We start from the raw sequence: 21025 nt of genomic DNA on the forward strand, positions 1-21025 counted from the left end.
TGGTGGGTGAGCAGGAATTTTCCAGATGGATATGGGCAGAGGGAATTCTGAGAGAGGAAATTTGCACAGGTGCCGAGGAGGATGAATCAACACACGTGAGCCAGGTCATGGAAGCCTTGACACCAGAGGACCAAGAGGGTATTCTGTAGCAAGTGGGGTCCAGAGCTGAGTGTAAGGAAGACAAATGTGCAAAAGATGCAGAGTGAGATGCATGGAGAGGGATCAGGTAGGAAGAGCAGTTGAGAGGTAGCCGTAAAAATCTGCCAGAAAGACAGAGGGGATGGGGGAGAGAGGAAGAGAGAACCCCGGCGTAGGATGGTGATGAGACGGCTGTGACGATGCAGTGGGATAAGAGATGACGGGAGGAGGGCATGAACAGCAGAGGTGATGAGGTCAGTGTAGACACACCAGGTCGGAGATGCTGGCTGGACATCCCAGAGAAAATGGACCATCCATTAATGGGATGGAGATGAGGACCCAGAGGCCTGGAGAGCTGATGGTAGGGAGGAGTCAACAGGAGCAGATGGACAAAGGTCAGTAAGATGGATTCAGGAAGAAGGTGTTTCACCCCGAAGTCTCTGACTTATGGGGCAGATAACCCTAAAAGGAACGCACTGAAGCCAGCGCTAGCCCTAGCACATGCTAGTTCGGCATAAACTCACTTACAGCTCCGTAGAGGGTCCGGCCTGAAAGTCCAGGGGCAATGTCATGGGTAGGCTCAAGGGAGCAAAGCTGAGCCCAGGACCTAGGCTTCTGCAGAGGGAGGGCAGAGATGGAGGGCTGGCCGTGGCCGTGGATGGTATGTGGATGCAGTGACGTCCACTAGGGTCTGGGGCGGGAGAGAACAGAGATCCCCCTACTGAGGTGGGAAAGGGTGCTTCATCGTTCTGTCCTGACCAGCCAGTGGGGAGGTGTGCTGGTGAAGGGGGACAGGCAAAACTGAGCGTGGGAGTCCCACCAATCCTGCCTCTCCCCTGCACTTCCATCCTCCCAGCCTCCAAGGCTCTGTGCTTCCATCCAGAGAATGGGTGCGGAGCTCTTACACTTATTCCTGTAGAAGAGCAAGATCTCAGATGCTCTAAGATTCCAGGCAGTGGAATATTTGAGCACAGTGTCCTCCACGATGTGTTCATTTCAACACGAGAAGCCCTGAATTCCTGCCCCAGCTCCTCCCCCTGATGGTAACTGGACATGTGTTACTCCCATGGGTGTGCTATGTCAGTCACTCAGTTGTGTCCTATTCTTTGCAACCCCATGGACTGTAGCCTGCCAGGCTCCTCTGTCCATGGGATTCCCCAGGCAAGAATACTGGAGTGGGTTGCCATTCCCTTCTCCAGGGGATCTTCCTGACCCAGGGATGGAACCCAGGTCTCCTGCATTGCAGGTGGATTCTTTACCACTAGCACCACCTGGGAAGCCCCATTCCCCTGGGTAGATCTGTCTTGAGTTGCACAGTAACTCTGAACAAGGAGCTTTGTGTCTCTGGCTCTGCGTGTCCTCAGATGTGCTGTGGGAATCCTATGCCATAGACGAAGGTCACGTGACATACTGTATGTGAAGGTAGCTCACCCTGTCATTTGCATACAAATCCTGGTTGTGATGGATTGTGTGATGTCGATGTTACTCTTGAGAACTCAGAGAAAACAGGACACCCCCACGTTAAGTGAACCGCCTTTTGGAGCAAGAAGAGATGAGCAAGTATTTGCTTCCCTTCCTCCAACCCCCTCCCTACCTTTTTAAGGGGGAACTGCTTTTTCCTCCTTTGGAGGAAAATGATTTTTTTCCCCTCCCTTGCCAGTGAGATGCTGCACATATTTCTTTCTCTAGTCTATCGTCCCTGTGTGCTGTGCTTAGTCGCTAAGTTGTGTCTGATTCTTTGCAACTCCATGGACTGTAGCCCACCAGGCTCCTCTGTCTATGGGGATTCTCCCGGCAAGAATACTGGAGTGGGTTGCCATGCCCTCCTCCAGGGGATCTTCCCAACCCAGGGATGCATTACAGGTGGATTTTTACAGTCTGAGCCGCCAGGGAAGCCCAAGCCCTATTTGCATTATTAGACGCATTTGATGTACTGTTTGCATCACTGGGAAAAATGAAACTGGTCCTCCTCAGCTGGCCCTGAGAGCACCCCCAACATAGATCTCCCGTCCCGGTGACCTGGTCCATAGTGAGGCCCGGCCCTGAGGACCTCGGTGTTCCCACAGCACCATTGGAGGGACAGGAGCACCACAGGGAGGAGCAGAGAGGAGAGGCCCGGCTGGTGCGATGGGGGAATTACAGGACAGAGTCTCTCAACACTCCATGGCGTCTTTTTAGTCCAGTTCAACCCCTTACCCGACACCTTACATGGTACTTGTCATACAATAGGTAGTTAATAAATATTCATCAAATCGATGGAATGAGGAGGAAATAAGAGAGAGGTCATCTCAAGGAAATGCAACCCACTCCAGTATTCTTGCCTGGAGAATCCCATGGACAGAGGAGCCTGGTGAGCTACAGTCCTTGGGGTTGCAAAGACTCAAACATGACTGAGCGCACGCGCACGCGCACACACACACATACACACACACACACACCACACCACCCCCACCACCCCCCCCACCCCGCCCCGATCCTAACCCACACAGCCTTCCTGCTGTGGAAAAATGGTCCCAGATGACCAGAGGTGTCCCGGATTTCACGCTTATGCCTTTTGTCTTTTTTTTTTATGTTTCAGGTCCTCCTGGCCCCAGGGGTCCAAAAGGTGACCGAGGACAGCAGGGACCCCCAGGCCCCACCGGCAACAAGGGGCAGAAAGGAGAGAAGGGGGAGCCGGGCCCACCTGGCCCAGCTGGTGAGAGGGGCCCAATCGGGCCGGTCGGCCCCCCTGGAGAGCGCGGCAGCAAAGGCTCCAAAGGCCTGCAAGGCTCCAAAGGCTCCCGAGGGTCTCCTGGGAAGCCCGGCCCCCAGGGCCCCAGCGGGGACCCAGGCCCCCCTGGCCCGCCGGGCAAGGATGGACTCCCAGGCCCTCAGGGCCCTCCCGGCTTCCAGGGACTGCAGGGCACCGTTGGGGAGCCTGGGGTGCCTGGGCCACGGGGGCTGCCAGGCCTCCCTGGGATGCCGGGCATGCCAGGTATCAAGGGTCCCCCTGGTCCCCCGGGCCCCTCGGGGGCGGCAGTGCCCCTGGCCCTTAAGACCGAGCCGACCACAGCACCTGAGGACAACGGTGAGTCTGAGCCCCTCACACCCGGGATGGGGGTGCTCCCCGTGTTCACCTCACACACCCAATCTTATTAGCAGTGAAGGCATCACACAAGGTGGGCTTTAGCCCCTGCTGCTCGCCTGGCCCCTCACTAGGCAGCATCCTTCAGGCACGTGTGTTTATCCCTAAACAGCATCAGCTCCTCCAGCGCTTGTTTATCATTAGCTAAGTCGGGTCCTCAGCGACAAACTGGTCCCAGACGTTGAATTCAGGAAAATCTGAGGCTGGCCACCCCAGAGCCATCCCTGTCTTCATTCTCTGCCTTTCACCTGGGGATGGTCGACCCTTGGTTAACGTGCAGATGGAACTTTCTGTTCCTAAAGCCAGCTCGCGTTTCTTTTTGAGAAGGTATTATGGCACCTTCTCATCCTTTGATAATGAAAGCTTTGGGTTTGCAACCAGGCCTGTCTTTCTCCCCTTGGACCCACAGCCGATTCCGCTTGGTTCCCTGCAGTTCCCCCTAGTTGCGTCTTTCTGTGAGCCTAGCTCTCCCAGCCTCTTGTTTACAGGTTCTATGTGATCCCGGGCTGATGGGGCCCCCCTGAGCCTGTGCTGCCTGTTACTTCTGTGTCTGTTACTTCTGTCATTGTCAAGACTAATCCAGACACAAAGGCCCGCTTAAGTGGTTGTAACCACCACGTGTCCTACAGGCCACCTACTTCCTCGGACTGGTCTTGGCCCCTAGAATGTTCGGGAACATCAGTCACAGACTCAGCATATGGGCACTGGGGAAGCCGGGCTGTGGCTATGCCTCCTAAAGGCATGGTGTTTTCAGCGTGTGTATGTTTTCATCGGCATTTTTAAACTTTGCATTCCTAGGCTGCCTGCCTTACTGGAAGAACTTCACAGACAAATGCTACTATTTTTCAACTGAGAGAGACTTTTTTGAGGATGCAAAACTTTTCTGTGAAAGAATGTCTTCACATCTCGTTTTCATAAACACGGGAGAGGAGCAGGTATGTGTGTGGCATTCTTCGGGTTGGAGAAAACGGTAATTTAAGGATTGCTGACATCTGAAAAGTGCATGCTTACTGAGGATTCAAAGATACCATAAATTCATAGTCACAGAAACATCAAGGGCCACATGATTGAGATTTGGGCTTTATCCAGGGACAGAAAGCGTTCATGGCCTGGGGATTGGGTCCTTGTGCTTGCAGCTGGAAGCTCTTGCTTTATCAAGCCTGGAGCTGTGTGGCTTTTCCTGGAAAGAGTGGGAAGCCTGCAGGTCTGTACAAGTCTCCTATGGAGAGGCAGAGAGCCCTGAGCACTGGAGGGGTGGGGCCGAATGCCAGGGTCCAGACATGTGGCTTCAACAGGGTCAGGAAGGGCACATATGGTCCTGGGGCAGAGCCCACACATGATAACCACTCATTTGGTCCCTAATGTGTGCCAGGCATTTTCTCCTATAAACCTCACCACACCCTAGGAGCCTGTGGGTAATATAATCCCCATCTTACAGACAGGAAAACTGAGGCCCCACAAAATTTGAATGATTAATACATGAGACAAGTAAATGCAGAGCTGAGACTGAAACTGAGGTCCATCTAGCAGCAACGCCAGTGCTTTCTCTTTAATGCCGCAGTCACAGGGGCCTCCTTTCTTTCCCCCGCATGTCTCCAGCAGGCAGGACCCTGAAAACGGATGCTTCTGCAGTAATTGACTGGAAATGAGCATCCATAAGACAGGGGTCAGGCGCCTGGGCCTGATCCCAGCTCAACCACTTGTCCCCTTTATTAGGTTGGTGGTTGTAATGGCTCAAAGACATGTTATGTGTGACACACTGGACATGGGACCTGGCCAGGAGCAAGAGCTTGCTAGTGCCGTGGCTGTTCCTGTTATTAGAACATCGGAGGGAGGGGTTGTGGGAGCGGGTGGAGCCTGGTGGGATTCATGAGTGATCGGGATAGTTTAGGAGTATCGCTTATAAACTTATAAAAGGAAAACATGTCAAAGCCCTCCCCACGCCCCCACCCCCCACCAAAAAAAAAAAAAAGCCCAGGGCAAAACAAGTGCAATAAAAAGAGGAGAGCAAAATAGTGCACAAGTTATGACAAACATCCTCTTCGAAAGTGGCCCTCATTTCTAAATATCGAAAGTCCCCCAAACATCTGTTCAAGAAATAGTAACGCACCATCTATGATTTTATTTTCCAGCAATGGATCAAAAACCAGATGGTGGCAAAACAGAACTACTGGATTGGCCTCACGGACTTGGAGCAGGAGAATGAATGGAGGTGGCTGGATGGGACACTTCTGGAGTACAAGTGAGTCTCAGAAACGTCCAGGTTGCTGGTCAGGCTCTCGCTGGTCTGTGTTTCTTCCTGAACGACCTTGTGTCCAACACAGTCCTCACACTCAGCCTCTGGGTACCAGCTGCGTGTTTATTTCCATGGAGGGAAATCAATATGGGGTAAAAGTCGGGTTTTTTTTCTTCTTCTCATGGAGTGAATTTTTCTTCATTTCTACCAAGAAAAACAAAAAAAAAAAAAAAACAAAAATACAGACTCATAAAACCACCCAGGGTGGTAGGGAGAGAGATGGCAAAGCGTGCTCTTTAAGCGCTGCTGCAAAAGCCAAGGAAGCCCGGCTGCCCCAGCTCGGTTGAGCTCCCCAGATGTGCTTCCAACATGGGCAGGGCGCTCCCTTCAGGATGACACTGTTGGTGTCCCAGCCCTCACTGGGCTTCTGGCCAGAGTGTGGGGAGGAACTACAAGTTGATGACTGTCCTGCACATAGAAAGTTCAAGTGTACCACAAATGAAGGCCCTTGTGGGACGACCATCTCCCACAGGTCTGAAGAGTCCCTGGAAGTCCAGTGTGATCTAGTTCTATAAAGGCAGCAACAGAGAACAGCAGCAGTTCTTAGAACCTTCTCAAAGCTCCCAGGGGTACAAACATTTCCATGAGCCTCACCGGACCCCAGTGTCCACTCCTGCCCTATAACCCCACCCCAGGGTCTGAAGAGGATGAAATTGCGCCCATTTCAGTTTCACCTCTTCATCCTCCTCTTGCTTTGCCTCTAGTGGATGCGGAAATGTGAAACTGTGCAACACACACTGCACCAAGTAGGGCAGAATTTATAAAAACCCACCAGAGAAGACATGTCCTACAGAGGCTCAAGCAGGCGTGTGGGCATCTCGGCTTCAGGACTGTGTCCTGAGCTGGAGTAGCCGCAGCATCCTTGGAACCCGGAGAGGAGAGGTTGAGGGCATTTCAGCTCCAGGACAATGTCACAGGCATCAGGGCTGGAGCAGTCGTGGTCAAGGACAGGAAGATGGGCTCGAGGGATGGAGGGGCCAAGTAGAGTTTCTGTGTGTGTGTGTGCACGTGTGCGTGCCTGTGTGTGTGGGTAGACGGGTTTCTTTACGCTTTTAAATCCTCTGTGTGAAAAGCATGATTAGAGGATATAGATGGAAACCAGAGCAAGGCCATTTCTTTTACAGGATTTTTTTAAGTATTTATTTATTTGGCTGCATCAGGTCTTAGTTGCATCATGTGGGCTCAGGAGCTCGTGGGCTTAGTTGTGCCATGCCTTGTGGAATCTTAGTTCCCCAACTAGGGATCGAACCCACAGTCCCTGCATTGCAAGGTGGGTTCTTAACCACTGGACCACTAGGGAATCAACCACCCAGGCCATTTCTTTTAGAGTAGCAACCAAACATTGAGGTGGAACATTTGAAGATTTGGGATTCGTGCCAAAGGTGAGCCTCAGACTGCCCCCAGGACAAATGGATATCTCTTTCCTGGCTCAGCAGACAGCCAGTCTGCTCCCTGCACACCCATCCTCGGTGGGAGGAAGCCATACCACATCCTGGCCCTCGGAAACGTGGCTGACACCCAAGGAGGGTATCCATCACAGCAAGGATATGCTTCAGGAGACTCAAAGCAGTTGTGAGAGTTGTCATCTACAATCAGAGCGGTGGAGGGACTTCCCTGGTAGTCCAGTGGCTACCACACTGTACTCCGAATGCAGGGGACCCGGGTTCAATCCCTGGTCAGGGAACTAGATCCTACATGCTTACAACTAAGAGTTCACATGTACTGCAACTAAAAGATAAAAAAAAAAAAAGATCTGGTACAAATAAAGAAACAAAAGATTCCACATACCTTAGTTAAAACCCAATTCAGTCGAATAAACAGATTAATAATTTTTTTAAATAAATAAAATTGGAGCAGTGGAAGTGGGGAGGGGAGGCCTCAGTTAAAACCTGATGCAAAGAAATAGATACATTTTAAAAAATAAATAAATCAGAGCTGTGGAAGTTGGGACAGGAGGCAGAGAATACTAAGGGAAAGATAAATGTGTCACTTTGACAGTCAAGGGTATGGATCATTTTTTTAAAGGAGTCAGCGAGGAGCTAAAAAAAAAAAACAAACAAAAAAAACAACAAAACTTCAGTCTCCTCCACTTTTCTCACGGTCATAAAAAAAAAAAAAAAGGTCTGGGTTAGACTCACTAAGAAATTCAATCTGAAGCCCTCCTCTAAGCACAAACTGGGTTGGCCCATGTGGAATGGATTGAGCAGGAACAGTAGCACCCCTGCCAGCTCTCCCAGGGTGGAATTTTCTCCTGTCTCCCAGGCTCCAGCAGGAAGTACTGATTGGGATGACAGCCCAGCTTTGGTACCTGGGATAGGAAAGAATCACATCACCAGACACCTTCGGGGAGCTCTGTTCCCAGACGCAACTGCACAGCACCCCAGCCAGAGCCCAGACTCTGCTTCTTGTTTTCCACCCAAAGGAACACACAGACATGTAAAAATCCCTGGGATCAGATTTTAAAAGCAAGAATAAATTAGGCAGACATAGTATGAGGCCTCAATAGCCAAAGGCTAATTGAACTTGCCACGTAACAAGAAACCACAAACAAGAAAAAGAGCCAGTGCGACAAGGGAAGGGAGTGTCTGCCCTGGAGTTCACCAGGTCTGGGTTCCAGGCCTTCAACCAGCACTCAGCAGCTACGTGACCCTGTGTTAGTTACCCAGCCAGGTGAACCTCCATGCCCTCATCTAGAAGTGAAGATTACAGAAGCACCGACATCCGTATTGTAAACATTATGTGAGATGATACATATCAAGCACCAATGTCAGAGAGCCCACGGGAAGTGCTCGAGAAATGCTATCTGCTAGTATTTGTACTATTACTCCTATTACTTGTCTAAGGCAGAACGCCAAAGAATTGATGCCTTGGAACTGTGGTGCTGGGGAAAACTCCTGAAAGTCCCTTGGACAGCAAGGCAATCAAACCAGTCAATCCTAAAGGAAATAAGCCCTGAATTCTCGTTGGAAGGACTGATGCTGAAGCTGAAGCTCCAGTATTTTGGTCATCTAATGCAAACAGTCGACTCACTGGAAAAGTCCCTGATGCTGGGAAAGATTGAGGGCAGAAGAAGAGGGCGTCAGAGGATGAGCTGGATGGGTGTCATCACCAATGCAATGGACATGAATTTGGGCAAACTTCGGGAGATAGTGAAGGACAGGGAGGCCTGGCGTGCTGCAGACCATGGGGTCACAGAGAGTCGGACACAACTGGGACTGAACAACAACAACTCCTGTTGTCATTGCCATCATCATTTCCATGTTGTTCAGTTGCTAAGTTGTGACCCTATAGACTGTAGCTCGCCAGGCTTCTCTGTCCATGGGATTTTCCAGCACAGGGTACCCAACACAGCTACCTCCCCATGTACTCAGACTCACCTGCACCCTCCTCCTCTTTGCTTTTGTGGCCTCCATGCCCGGTCCATCGCTTCCCTTTCCCCTGCCATACACAGTGGTTTGGACCTGGCCCCTCCCCATGCCTCGCCCAGGTTACAGAAGAAATCAGTCTCCCTACTTTGCTCTTACCTTTTCTCCCCTTCTGAAATTGTTTCAGGCTGTTGGGGGTACTATTAAGGAGGAAATAGAAAAGGGATGAAAGGCTATCTCCTCTGTCTTTTGCCCCTACTTGAATTTTTATACTGAGAGCTGGTTGAGGAAGATGGTGCTGGAGTAATCAGACAAAAAGCAACAGTGACATGGATTGGATGCTGAAAGTTTAAGGTACACGTGGACTTGAACAAAGGTTTATTTCCAGCAAAACATACAATCTGACTCGCTGACTATGAATACTGGGGCAAGAGAAGCAATCGGTGATGTCTCCGGATGGTGCCTAGGAGCAGGTTTCCAAGTGCTTTGGGTCCACCCACCAATGCACTTCCAAGAAAAAGACTGGAGAGCTGACCAGTGTTGCCAAGATTTTATTTGCCAACTAAGGACATGGGTTTTAAAAATCACCTATTGGGACTTCCCCAGCGGTTCAGTGGTCAAGACTGCCAGTACAGGGGGCATGGATTTAATCCCTGGTTGGGGAGCTAAGCTCCCACATGCCACAGAGTGCAGCCAAAAAGACAAAAATCGCCTATCAACAAATCTCAGCACAAAACAACAAAAACAAAACAAAAAAAGACAGTTGGCCATCACCCATACATACACACAGAGTTGTCCTCATTTTTCTCTTTTCACAACAGACCTGTGAGGACTTCATTCTTGACCAGCTGGTACCAGTCCCCTGGCTGGACACTGGGATCCGCTGGCCCACGGTCTCATGATAACATTCAGTGAACTATCCTGGAGTATCCACCATGCCCCAGCCCCTGTGCCAGCTTGGAAAATCTTTTCTAGAGTTTTGGGCACAGTATGAGTGAGAGATACTGTTCCACTCATGTAAAAATAGTCTGATTTGCAGGACCCTGTCACAATCAAGAAGACAGACACCTTGACCCTAAATGTGCATATGGTGAAGAGAAGGGCTTCAAATGAGCTTTCAGTGCTCCCTTCTCAGTAATTAATAGAACCAAGTAGACAGAAAAACCAAGAGGAACATAGCAGACACTATCAACTAACTTCCCTGGTGGCTCAGTTGGTACAGAATCGCCTGCAATACCGGAGACCACCTGTAATCAGGGGACTCGGGTTTGATCCTTGGGTTCGATCCCTGGGTCGGGAAGATCCCCTGGCAAAGGAAATGGCAACCCACTCCATTTCTTGCCTGAGAAATCCTGTGGACCAAAGGAGCCTGTCAGGTTACAGTCTATGGGGTTGCAAGAGTCAGACACAACTTAGGGACTAAACCAACCAACCAGTCAACTAACTTGACTTTATTGATATTTATGGAACCTTTCACCCAACAACCACAAATACACATTCTTTTCAGGTGCATATGGTACATTCACCAGGATCATCAAACAAGTGCTGGGTCATCAAACAAGTCTCCAAAAATTAAAAAGCTCTGGAAGGGAAACTTTGGCTTCATCTTATGCCATAATCACTCACTCTTCATGCTTCATGCGACTCTGGCTTTGGCCACTAGAGAGAAACCTCTATAGTGGGAGAAAATTCAATAGCAAAGAAATGCTTCTCTCTCCTAAGATTTTCCTGTTTTGAGGCCAGGCTCTTACCAGAAGAATTTTCTCAGCCATGAAGCCTCTGTCAATCTTGCGGTTGATGAGAAAGTACTAAGTTGTGTGGTTGGGAGGGGCTGATTGCCAAGCTTGAAAGTTTGTGCTCTATCTCCATGAGGATAAACCCAGAACAGGGAGGGTGGGTGCGGGGAAGGGGTGCTTCACAGCCACCAGCTGAGATGCTTCAAGATTCCAGCTCCTGGAAGAGTGAGTCTAGGTGCTTCCATGGCCCGGTGTACTCAGAATACACTGTCTCAGTACATAACGCATGTTGCTATCCAACCACTTCTGCAACTTGTGTATTAAAATATGGGATTCAAGAATTCGGCACCCAGGCTTCAGCCATTTCTCTTTCCAGAATCTATCTGTGGAGCGAGGTTTAGGCACTATTTAAGCTGAAATTCTTCTCCAGAACATATACATTCTGTTTCTCTGACATGCTCTGCGCTGTTATAAGCATGCAGACTGGAAGGATTGACCACAAATCACTCTGTGTGATTTTAGCTTTTCCAAAGAGATGCTGGGAGACCATGTACAAGACAAACTACCCCTGCAGCCTGGCTTCAAGCTACTCCATCTCCCACCCCTGCTGGTCTCACCTGGGTCACTCCACTCACAGCCACGTCCTACCTTTAGTCCTGAAGGATTACTTCAAACACCACACTGAAGAATTTCCATGACCTGGAAAAAAACAAATGGAGAACGGTGATAAAAATGATCTTCCATTATCAATTTGTTCTCTTTTGTCTCATCTATCCATCCCTTTTTTTTTTTTGGCCATGCCACGCCAGTTGTGGGATCTTAGTTCCCCAACCAGGGATCAAACCCATGCTCATAGCAATGAAAACAGAGTCTTAATCACTGAATTGCCAGAGAACTCCATGTAAGCCCCTTTTACCTACTGAAAAGGGCAAGGAAATGCAAGGGGAAAATACTAAACAGATCGTCTATCAGAATTCCTATTTATGCAATTTTCCAATTAACTGTGAGATAAAAAATATCAAATGTCCCATCATTAATGCATCCAGAATCACAGTCTCAAATTTGGTAAGCAACATTGGAAGGGAACACTGCAGAAATGAAGCAAGTATACATCACCACCACCAGACTGCCTGGGCACCGTGGCCATTTCTAGGAAGGTCTGTCACGGTCTAAGAGAGAAACACACCAAAAAAAGCTTACATCAAAGTTTCCTTCCAACTTCACCTTTTCTTGGCATCACAGTCTGAGATTTGTAACTGCTTTGTTTCTTGCATAGGATGTAAGTTCTACAAGGACTGGCAGTCTGTTCTCTACAGCGCTCGTGTTGCCATCAGCTAGCTTTAGCCCTTGCGTGCAGTATACACTCTGTGGAATGAATGAGCAAATGAATGACTGTTTCCACCTAAGTATCATCCCATTTATACTCTCATTGCTTGATGGTTTCCTCTAAAATATCTTTTCATCTCTGAGATCATTAAAAAAAAAATTTGTTTAGTCATTTATTTGGCTGTGCCAGGTCTTAGTTGTGTCCTGAGGGATCTTTTGGTGTGGTACACACACAGACTCGCTGGTTGTGGTGCACGGAGTCTCTAGCTGTGGCGTGTGGGCTCAGTAGTTGTGGCAGGCAGACTTAGTTGCTCTGCAGCATGTGGGATCTTTGTTTAATGACTAGGGATTGAACCCACATCCTCTGCATTGCAGGGCAGATTCTTAGCCACTGGATCACCAAAGAAGTCCCTCACTTTTCATTTTCTTAAAAAAAAAAAAAAATCCCTAAATATACAGTTGGTGCAGGGGAGTCAATTCTACCTCATTTTCCCATCCTTTGACTGTAAATTTCGACTCCCCTTTTCCCACTGCCCTGATTTTTGCTGGTCTTGTCGTCAAAAGATGGAGGCAATTTGGTCTTTATCCCTGGGTGACCCTGGTAAGAACCTGGCTTCAGAATAGGAAAATCTTAGTAGTGAGACGTGTTTCTTTACTGTAGAACTTTCTTTGGCCTTCAGAGTCTGTACAGTGGAAGATTTCTCTCTAGTGGCCAAAGCCACTGCCACTCTGATAGAAACATGAAGCATGGACCAGAGTGAGTGATTACGGAGTCAGATGCTGCTGCTTGGCAAATGAGTCATCGTTTACGGGAAGCACCTCCTGCTGCAGATGTTCTTTTCGGACCCTCCGCACGAGGCAAACTTGTCCTCTCAGGAGGTGACCACAGGCTTCTGTTCAAGGACCTGGCTCTTAAAGAAAATGTAGCCTTTCAAGTTTTGACTCTTGGAAGCACATCTAATTGATCGCTTAGAAAGAGAGGCAGGAACAGCGAACCCTGAAGAGGGGGTGCTGGGAGCAGCAGCAGACAAATTAACAAGTCCCAAGTTGAGCTCATCTTAAAGACAACTTGTTTTGAAGAATCTCTCTCCCAAAAAAGGCAGTGAAATGTATGAGTCATTTTCAAAAAGTAAGATTAAATTACTATTTCTTTCTGAAGCAATTAGCTATCTACAGCTTAGCCAGAAAACCATAACCAAGTGTTTATAGGGTCTTTTAAGTGTATATCAACGTTCTCTCCATTTTAAATATAGTAGTGTGTATATTACCTTCCCAAAGTCCCTAACTTCCCTTCCCCCCCAGCAGCCATAAAGTTCATTTTCTGAGTCTGTCGATACAAGAATATGTATGGCTGAGTCCCTTCACTGTTCACTTGAAACCACCACAACGTTATTAATGGGCTATACTCCAATACAAAATAAAAGGTTTAAAGTTAAAAAAGGGGGGAAGGGTGTCTCTCTCTCTGCCTGACTCTGACTTGTTAGAGACAAGATATCAGAATGTACAAAGATTCCCTCTGGGTTCTCATAAGTGTGTGCGTGTTTGTGTGTGGGTGTATCATCCTCAGAATGTATATATTCACACTCAAGCCCAGAAGTCAGCATTCCAGTACACATTAGAAAGCTGTCATTCATTGAGCTGTGTTGAAGACAGATTTACTTCCTCAGCAATGTGATGAGGCAGCTCCGTGAGCTGCCTCTACTGTGGCCAAGATAACAAGTCTGCAGGGAGAGGCTGCATCACACGCTCCTCTGCGAAACAGCTGCTTCTTATTCAGAATCAGTGTGTGCAGCTTTTTAAACAGCACGTTTTCATTCTGGGACGCATGACAGGCCTTGGTTTTGTTTTTTACATTTCTCTGCTGCTCTTGGGTCAAGCAAACGTCTGCGTGACTTTGCAAATAACACTTGATTTCTGTTTTCTTAAAAGAAATTGGAAAGCTGGACAGCCAGATAACTGGGGTCATGGCCACGGGCCTGGAGAAGATTGCGCTGGACTGATTAATTTTGGGCAGTGGAACGATTTCCAATGTGAAGACATGAATCACTTCATCTGCGAGAAAGACAGGGAGAGAGGTAAGCAGTGGAAGGGATTTAAGAGAGCACAGCAGAGCTTATATCTTATTAAAGGGCAAGAGGTGAGGAGTATAAGGGCTCTGAAAGTAGGTTCTGCAACTGGATTCCAGTCCTGATTCTGCCACTTAGTATCTCGGCAAGCTATTAACTCAGGGAAATAATAATAGTAATCCTCTTAATGGGGTTTTTGTGAGGACTTAAGTAAGTTAATACATGTGCCTAATGTAGAGGAAGTACTCAGTAAATTTTAGACTAATGGGTGGGCCTAGGTCATTACCTTATAATATTGTCAGTCAGTTGTTCTTTATCATATGGCACCAATGTCATATGTCTTTTCATATAACAAACTATCAGAGAAATTGGGAAAACAATACCACTTGCAATTGCATCAAAAAGATAAAATACCTAGGAATAAATTTAACCAAGGAGGTGAAAGACCTATACACTGGAAACTATAAGACATTGATGAAAGGTATTGAAGAAGGCCCAAATAAATGGAAACATATTCTGTGCTCACAGATTGGAAGAGTATTGTTAAAATGTCCATTCTACCCAAAGAAATCTACAGTCTACAAATTCAGTGGAATCTCTATAAGAACTCCAGTGTCATTTTCCACAGAAATAGAGAAAACAATCCTAAAATTTGTATGGAACCACAAAAGACCCTAAATAGCCAAAGTAATCTTGAGAAAGAAGAAGAACAAAGCTGGACACACTCCCCGATTTCAAAATATATTGCAGAGCTACAGTAATCAGAACAGTGTGGTAGTGACATAAAAATACACATATCTCTATCAGTGAAAGAGAATAGAGAGCCCAGAAATAAACCCATGCACATATGGTCAATTAATTTATGACAAAGGAGCCAAGAATATACAATAGGGAAAGGACAGTCTCCTTGATAAATGCTGCTGCGAAAACTGGACAGCCACATGCCAAAGAGTGAAACCAGACCACTCTCTTAACCTTACACAAAATAAGCTCAAAATGGATGAATGACTCAAATATAAGATTTGAAACCATTAAATTTCCAGAAGAAAGCATAGGCAATAATCACCTTGACGGTTATCTTGGCAATGATTTTTTGGATCTGAAAACAAAGGAAAAACAAGTGTAACTACATCAAGGGGCCCCGATGGCTCAGTGGGTAAAGAATCTGCCCGCAATGCAGGAGACACAGGAGACACTGGTTTGATCCCTGGGTCAGGAAAATCCCCTGGAGAAGGAAATGGCAACCCACTCCAGTATTCTTGCCTGGAGAATCCTTTGGACAGAGGAGTCTGGTGGGCCACAGTCCATAGGGTTGCCAAGAGTCAGACACGACTGAGCACAATAGCACTACTACATTTGGGATTTGAGTTGAGACTAGGACACCCCAGAATAGGCTCCTTTGAGTGAATTTTACCTTTTATTGAATCTGAATAAGAACTTCGAGGCATATATTTGAAAAAATAATTACTGAATGATGTATTTGGAATGTTTTCTTTAAAAACATACACTCCTTTTTCTGAATTGTCCATTAACTTTGTTCTTTAAGGGGAACTAACACCCATTCTTTTTCCTCTCTTTTAGAATTAGCAATTACATTATAATGGACCGTGATATCATAATAGGAACAAACTGTCGACAGTTCTCGAAGGCAAAGATACTTCTTTCTGATTGCATCACCTTCTCATTAAATTGAAGGGGAAAGCACTGAAGACCAATTACTGAAAACATTGAAAGCCGGTGTTCTCTACCATCTGCCTTGCTCAAGGACAAAGTTTGGAACAAAAGTGTTCCCCTAGTGTGATATATGGATTGTCAGTAAGCAAATGGACTGAATCACATAGATTCTTCTCAGCCAATAACCATACAGTTATGCAAATCATATCTTCCAGAGTATGGAATGCTCCAATCAGAAACAAGATTATCATTGGTTGTTGAGCTTTAGGAAGAACTGAAAACATACACTGTGTAAACAGTACCTTACATTTCTATTGATAAAATCCCAAATGTAGGAAAAATATGCAGACATACAGATATATAGGCCAACTCTTAGTAACAATATGAAATATACTTAAAGAGCTTTTAAAACTTTGTATTTTTGTACAAAATATTTGCCTTTTTACAATTTTTTTCTTTTTATTTTTGTCATTTTACCGATATAGTACATGAAGCCAAAGAAAAGAATAATGGTACTAATAAAAACTCATAGGGTTTCTTGTCAGATTTAATTCTACACAGTGGCAAAGAAATTTTTTCAGTTGTGGTTTAAAAAAAATAATTAAATATGTGTGTATGTATATTTTAATGTATCATTTCCTCAGAGAAGTCAATCACTTGAAATGTCTAGAAATGGCCCTGCAGATTTTGCCAGTGGAGGTCAAGCCTGAACATGTACGTGGCTCAGTCAAGTGGGCTATGCCTCCAGCCCATCACCAGCCAACACCCTTGCTGCGTGTCTGCCAGGCTCAGAGGAATGGTCAACTCAGGATGTGCTTTTGCTTCATTTTGGCGGAGTCGGGGGTGGTGGAGAGGTATCTGTTGGAAAGGGTGGACAGAGCACCTGTATCTGGCTATTTATAGAAGGTCCTGTTTTGTGGCTGAGACATGAATACACTTGGTTTCAGGCCCATACCAGGGCAGATATTAAATGTCAGGAAAGTATGACATCACATCTGCCAGAGGCAGAGATGCTAAGATGGGGACAGCTCTATGCTACCTGGAAATCTTATGTTTTCTAAAGTCAGATTCCAAAAACACAGAATTCCAATGCACATGCATGATGAAATGCAAGAATACAACCTTGGCCACTGTGTTGAACCTTTTGTCGGAGCCCATCTCCCTTCTACTCTTTAACTTGCCATGGAGAAGTCTAACATGCAATGTGCTGAAATCAGGCTTAAATGTAACTGATGCTCAAAGGTAAGATTTCCACCCACCAGATTCCCTTCCCAGGACCTCCCCAGCCATGCTGCTACCTACCCCACATACAATGGTAAAAGAATAAAGACAGAGTTTGACTTTCACGCCTGCAGCCGTGTGGACTGTGTTGTCTCACCCTGGTCACCGTTTATGTTGTCTCTGCAGCCCAGGAGTGGCCATCTCCTCAGCACCTGGATGCCCTACTATCCTGTCCATGGGGTCTGGTCAGACTGGCAGGACCTGCCATTATCTGGGCCCTGGACCCTGGTACCTCTTCAGGCTCAAGACCTTTTACAGACTAAACTCTGTCGTCTTTTTCATCCTCTTCTGGTTTCTTAGGTGTCAGTTAAGATAATGTTCAGATGCAACTTGAACTTAAACATCTGATGCCATCATCAGAAGAGAATGTTGCTAATTCCCACAGGTGAAGGTGTTCCTCTCCTGGCCCTTATACCTTACCCAGGGTTTATCATTCTCTCAGGTTTCAATCAGATGCTCTCATGTCATCCTCCCAACAGCCCTAAGAAGTGGGGCTTCCTACTTACTCTTCCCATTTTATAGAGGGAGGCACTCAGGGAGGTGACATCATTTCCTGGGTCATATCATCACCAAGGAGTGAGGCAGGATTCAGACTTGAACTTTGAAAATGTTCTAGGAGACTTCCTTGGTGGTCCAGTGGTTAAGATTCTGCACTTTCAGTGCAGAGGGGGAAGGGTTCAATCCCTAATCAGGGAACTAAGATCCCACATGCCACTCATGGTGTTACATAGATAAGTAACATTTTTTTTAATGTTCAAAATTTTTTAAAATGTTCCTTCTTTCAGAAGCAAGGTCCTTTTTAATAACAGAGTAAAATCAGATGAAAATCACACATTACCAGATGCCTCATGTACTGCTCTAGATATTTAGCTATTTATATACCAGGTTTCTATTTCTGGGCTCCAAAATCACTACAGATGGTGACTGCAGCCATGAAATTAAAAGATGCTTACTCCTTGGAAGGAAAGTTATGACCAACCTAGATAACATATTGAAAAGCAAAGACATTACTTTGCCAACAAAGGTCCGTCTTGTCAAGGCTATGGTTTTTCCTGTGGTCATGTATGGATGTGAGAGTTGGACTGTGAAAAAGGCTAAGTGCTGAAGAATTGATGCTTTTGAACTGTGGTGTTGGAGAAGACTCTTGAGAGTCCCTTGGACTGCAAGGAGATCCAACCAGTCCATTCTGAAGGAGATCAGCCCTGGGATTTCTTTGGAAGGAATGATGCTAAAGCTGAAACTCCAGTACTTTGGCCACCTCATGCGAAGAGTTGACTCATTGGAAAAGACTCTGATGCTGGGAGGGATTGGAGGCAAGAGGAGAAGGGGACGACAGAGGATGAGATGGCTGGATGGCATCACTGACTCGATGGACCTGAGTCTGAGTGAACTCCAGGAGTTGGTGACGGACAGGGAGGCCTGGCGTGCTGTGATTCATGGGGTCGCAAAGAGTCGGACACGACTGAGCGACTGATCTGATCTGATTCACCTACTCACCACTGATGCTCTTCTGGGACGAGAGTTTTGGTAAAATGTCGTGAGGTTTTCAGGTTATGAGTTGCTATGAGAAGATGGTGGAGAAGGCAATGGCACCCCACTCCAGTACTCTTGCCTGGAAAATCCCATGGATGATGAGCCTAGTAGGCTGCAGTCCAGGGGGTCGCTAAGAGTCAGACACGACTGAGCGACTTCACTTTCACTTTTCACTTTCATGCATTGAAGAAGGAAATGGCAACCCACTCCAGTGTTCTTGCCTGGAGAATCCCAGGGACGGGGGAGCCTGGTGGGCTGCCGTCTATGGGGTCACACAGAGTCGGACACAACTGAAGTGACTTAGCAGCAGCAGGAGAAGATGGAAACTTTTTATTTTTGTCCCCATCCCTCAGCATGTGGGCTCTTACTTCCCCAACTAGGGATCGAACCCCTGCCCCCTGCAATGGCAGTTCAGTCATAACCACTGGAACTCCAGAGAAGTCCCTGTTTTTCTTTTTAAATGGCTCTTGAAGAATGATTGCACAACCAGAAAGAACAAAACCCTTTCTTTTCCTCTTCTGCAGTCAGTGTTCACCTTTGGTCAACTCTTCCCATATCCATCCAAGTTTAGCACTTAAGAGTTTAAAGCAGACAACAAATACTACAACCTGCTCTCATTTTTAAAAAAAACATGCTGAAGGAAGTAGAAAGCTATGTCAGTCATACATCCCGCCATAAATCAGGTAACAATACTAAAGCAAGTGTATTTTGCCTCAAAACCAATTGATCTCTTCTTGAAAAAGTATGTTAACTCATTCATGGCTCAATAATAAGTCTAATAATAATAACAAAAATTAAATATATTTAGCATGTTCACATACATTATCTCTTCTAATCTTGGTGCAAAACCTTTCTCTCTACTTTAGGAATGAGGACGCTGAGGCAAATTTGAAGACTTGCTCATTGCCCACATCCCAGTCATGCAAATCTGATCAGGCTCATCATTCTTATGTTCCCTAAATCTAAGTCCATCCTAACCCTTATCCCCAGCTTAAAATCTTCTGAGTTGCCTGCAGGACATACATGCAGGGGCCCTCAGGACCAGGTCCTCAGCTGTCCCTCCAGCCTCTCCTCTGCTGTACCCTCATGCTCCCTTGCCTTGAGCTGGAACAGCCTTACAAGCCACCTGCAAAGTTCCTCTGTGCTCCTTACTTTTTACTGCGCTCCTTCTTAGAAATCCAAACTCTTACCTGGATTTCCATTCTCTACTTCTTTAAGATTCAGCTCAAGCATCGCTTCTAGCCTGAATCCTTTCCCAGCAAATGCATCTTGAAGCTGAGACTTCCCTTCATGTCAAGTACTACCCACAAGTGCTCCAGGTACTATAAAAGAAAAACCCTTTCATGGCGTTAGACCATCTACAGATCAGCTGAGAGGCCCAAACATCACTGAATTAAGAAGAGAAGGGTGAATGGAGCCAATCAGCCACAAAATCTTAAGAGAACTGAGGAACGGGAGAAGCCAATCAGGAGAAATGAAGGCATTCGTGTTGATGATAGTTGGTTATTATACATCTACTATATTGGAAATATGTGTAATATATCTATTAGGAATGGAAGACTGAGTGAAAAGAATCAACTGGCAAAAGAGATTCATTCTACATACTAACATATGGCCCCAAGTGAGGGAAAAGCTTTCGAAACCTTTTCTGAATAACAGTGTAAGGAAGTATCTCTCTTCTGTTATGCTCAACAGTTTTAGAAGTATAGATGAACTTTGGCCATCTCTTTAAGAGGGAATTTTTCTATACAATAACTTCATTTTCCTGGAAAGCATCCTTTAGTGGCACAGCATCACACTTATTTTATAAATCACAAAGCAGATGTTGTAGAGATTTTGCTCCACCCGTTCATCCTTCTTCTTCTCTTCCTAGATACCCTTGTCAAATAAATAATGCATAGCATGCCCAGGTTACACAGGTAGCCAAGAGTCCAAAGAAAAGCAGGCTTAAGATTTAAGCCTTAAACCAACTTAAATTCTCCAGATGCAGAGCTCCTGGTTTTCACATTTTTCAATGAATGACTTTATGAATGAACTATCTCAGTTCAGCCCTGCCTGCCACAGCCAGGGTGATGGCCCAGGCTCCAGCCTTCCTCCAAGGACTTACAAGCCCTGAGTTTGTAAAACAGGAATCACCCGTGCAACTTGGGCAGGAGTTAGCTGCCAGTGAGGAAGCTCTCGCCAACAGCTCATCCAGAAGGTCATTAAACAGGCTTAACCAAAGGGGCTTGCTTTAGTCCTCTTGGCCAGGGATGGAGAATTGTCCTTTGGCCAGTCTTCCAAGCACTGGTGCCAGAGTTTGCTGTATTCTTTAATCATCGCTTATTGCCATGACCCACTAAATCATGCCTGCAAGCTGCAAGGAATTATAAGATTGTTAAAACCAGTTCCTGTGCCTGAGAGCAGAGGAGCTAGGCCAGGCCTGACACAAACCAGCACGACTGCAGAGTAGCTGTAATAACACCTCATGACTCCTAGGAACTTGG

The 21025-nt window shown here is 46.5% G+C and overlaps 1 protein-coding gene and 1 long non-coding RNA gene across 19 annotated transcripts in view; one reads left to right on the forward strand and one right to left on the reverse strand.

Annotated features, from left to right (window-relative positions):
* Positions 1 to 17071, forward strand: part of COLEC12 (collectin subfamily member 12) — a 183020-nt gene extending 165949 nt beyond the window's left edge. For 4 of the 7 annotated variants that reach the window (XM_044934570.2, XM_044934568.2, XM_044934567.2 and 1 more), the window contains 4 exons: positions 2717 to 3205; positions 4061 to 4197; positions 5395 to 5504; positions 10431 to 10735. In XM_044934570.2, the coding sequence (XP_044790505.1) occupies positions 2717 to 3205; positions 4061 to 4197; positions 5395 to 5504; positions 10431 to 10602 (908 nt within the window). In that variant the 3' untranslated portion in view covers positions 10603 to 10735. Of the gene's footprint in view, positions 1 to 2716; positions 3206 to 4060; positions 4198 to 5394; positions 5505 to 7820; positions 8465 to 10430; positions 10736 to 11181; positions 12126 to 13914; positions 14061 to 15632 lie in introns of those variants that run through there. The other 3 variants (XM_006079204.4, XM_044934565.2, XM_044934566.2) reach the window with 3 other exon arrangements.
* The window catches only part of LOC102400432, a 38880-nt gene continuing 23216 nt past the window's right edge, over positions 5362 to 21025 (reverse strand). For 2 of the 12 annotated variants that reach the window (XR_006640472.1, XR_006547668.2), the window contains 3 exons: positions 11308 to 11358; positions 6331 to 7866; positions 5362 to 5702 (listed from right to left, as the gene is read on the reverse strand). This is a non-coding gene — a long non-coding RNA (uncharacterized LOC102400432). Of the gene's footprint in view, positions 6068 to 6330; positions 7867 to 11276; positions 11359 to 11859; positions 12025 to 19729; positions 19844 to 21025 lie in introns of those variants that run through there. The other 10 variants (XR_006547660.2, XR_329391.4, XR_006640471.1 and 7 more) reach the window with 7 other exon arrangements.

Source organism: Bubalus bubalis, chromosome 22 (assembly GCF_019923935.1).
Source record: "Bubalus bubalis isolate 160015118507 breed Murrah chromosome 22, NDDB_SH_1, whole genome shotgun sequence".
In the NCBI taxonomy this organism is placed as follows: Eukaryota; Metazoa; Chordata; class Mammalia; order Artiodactyla; family Bovidae; genus Bubalus; species Bubalus bubalis.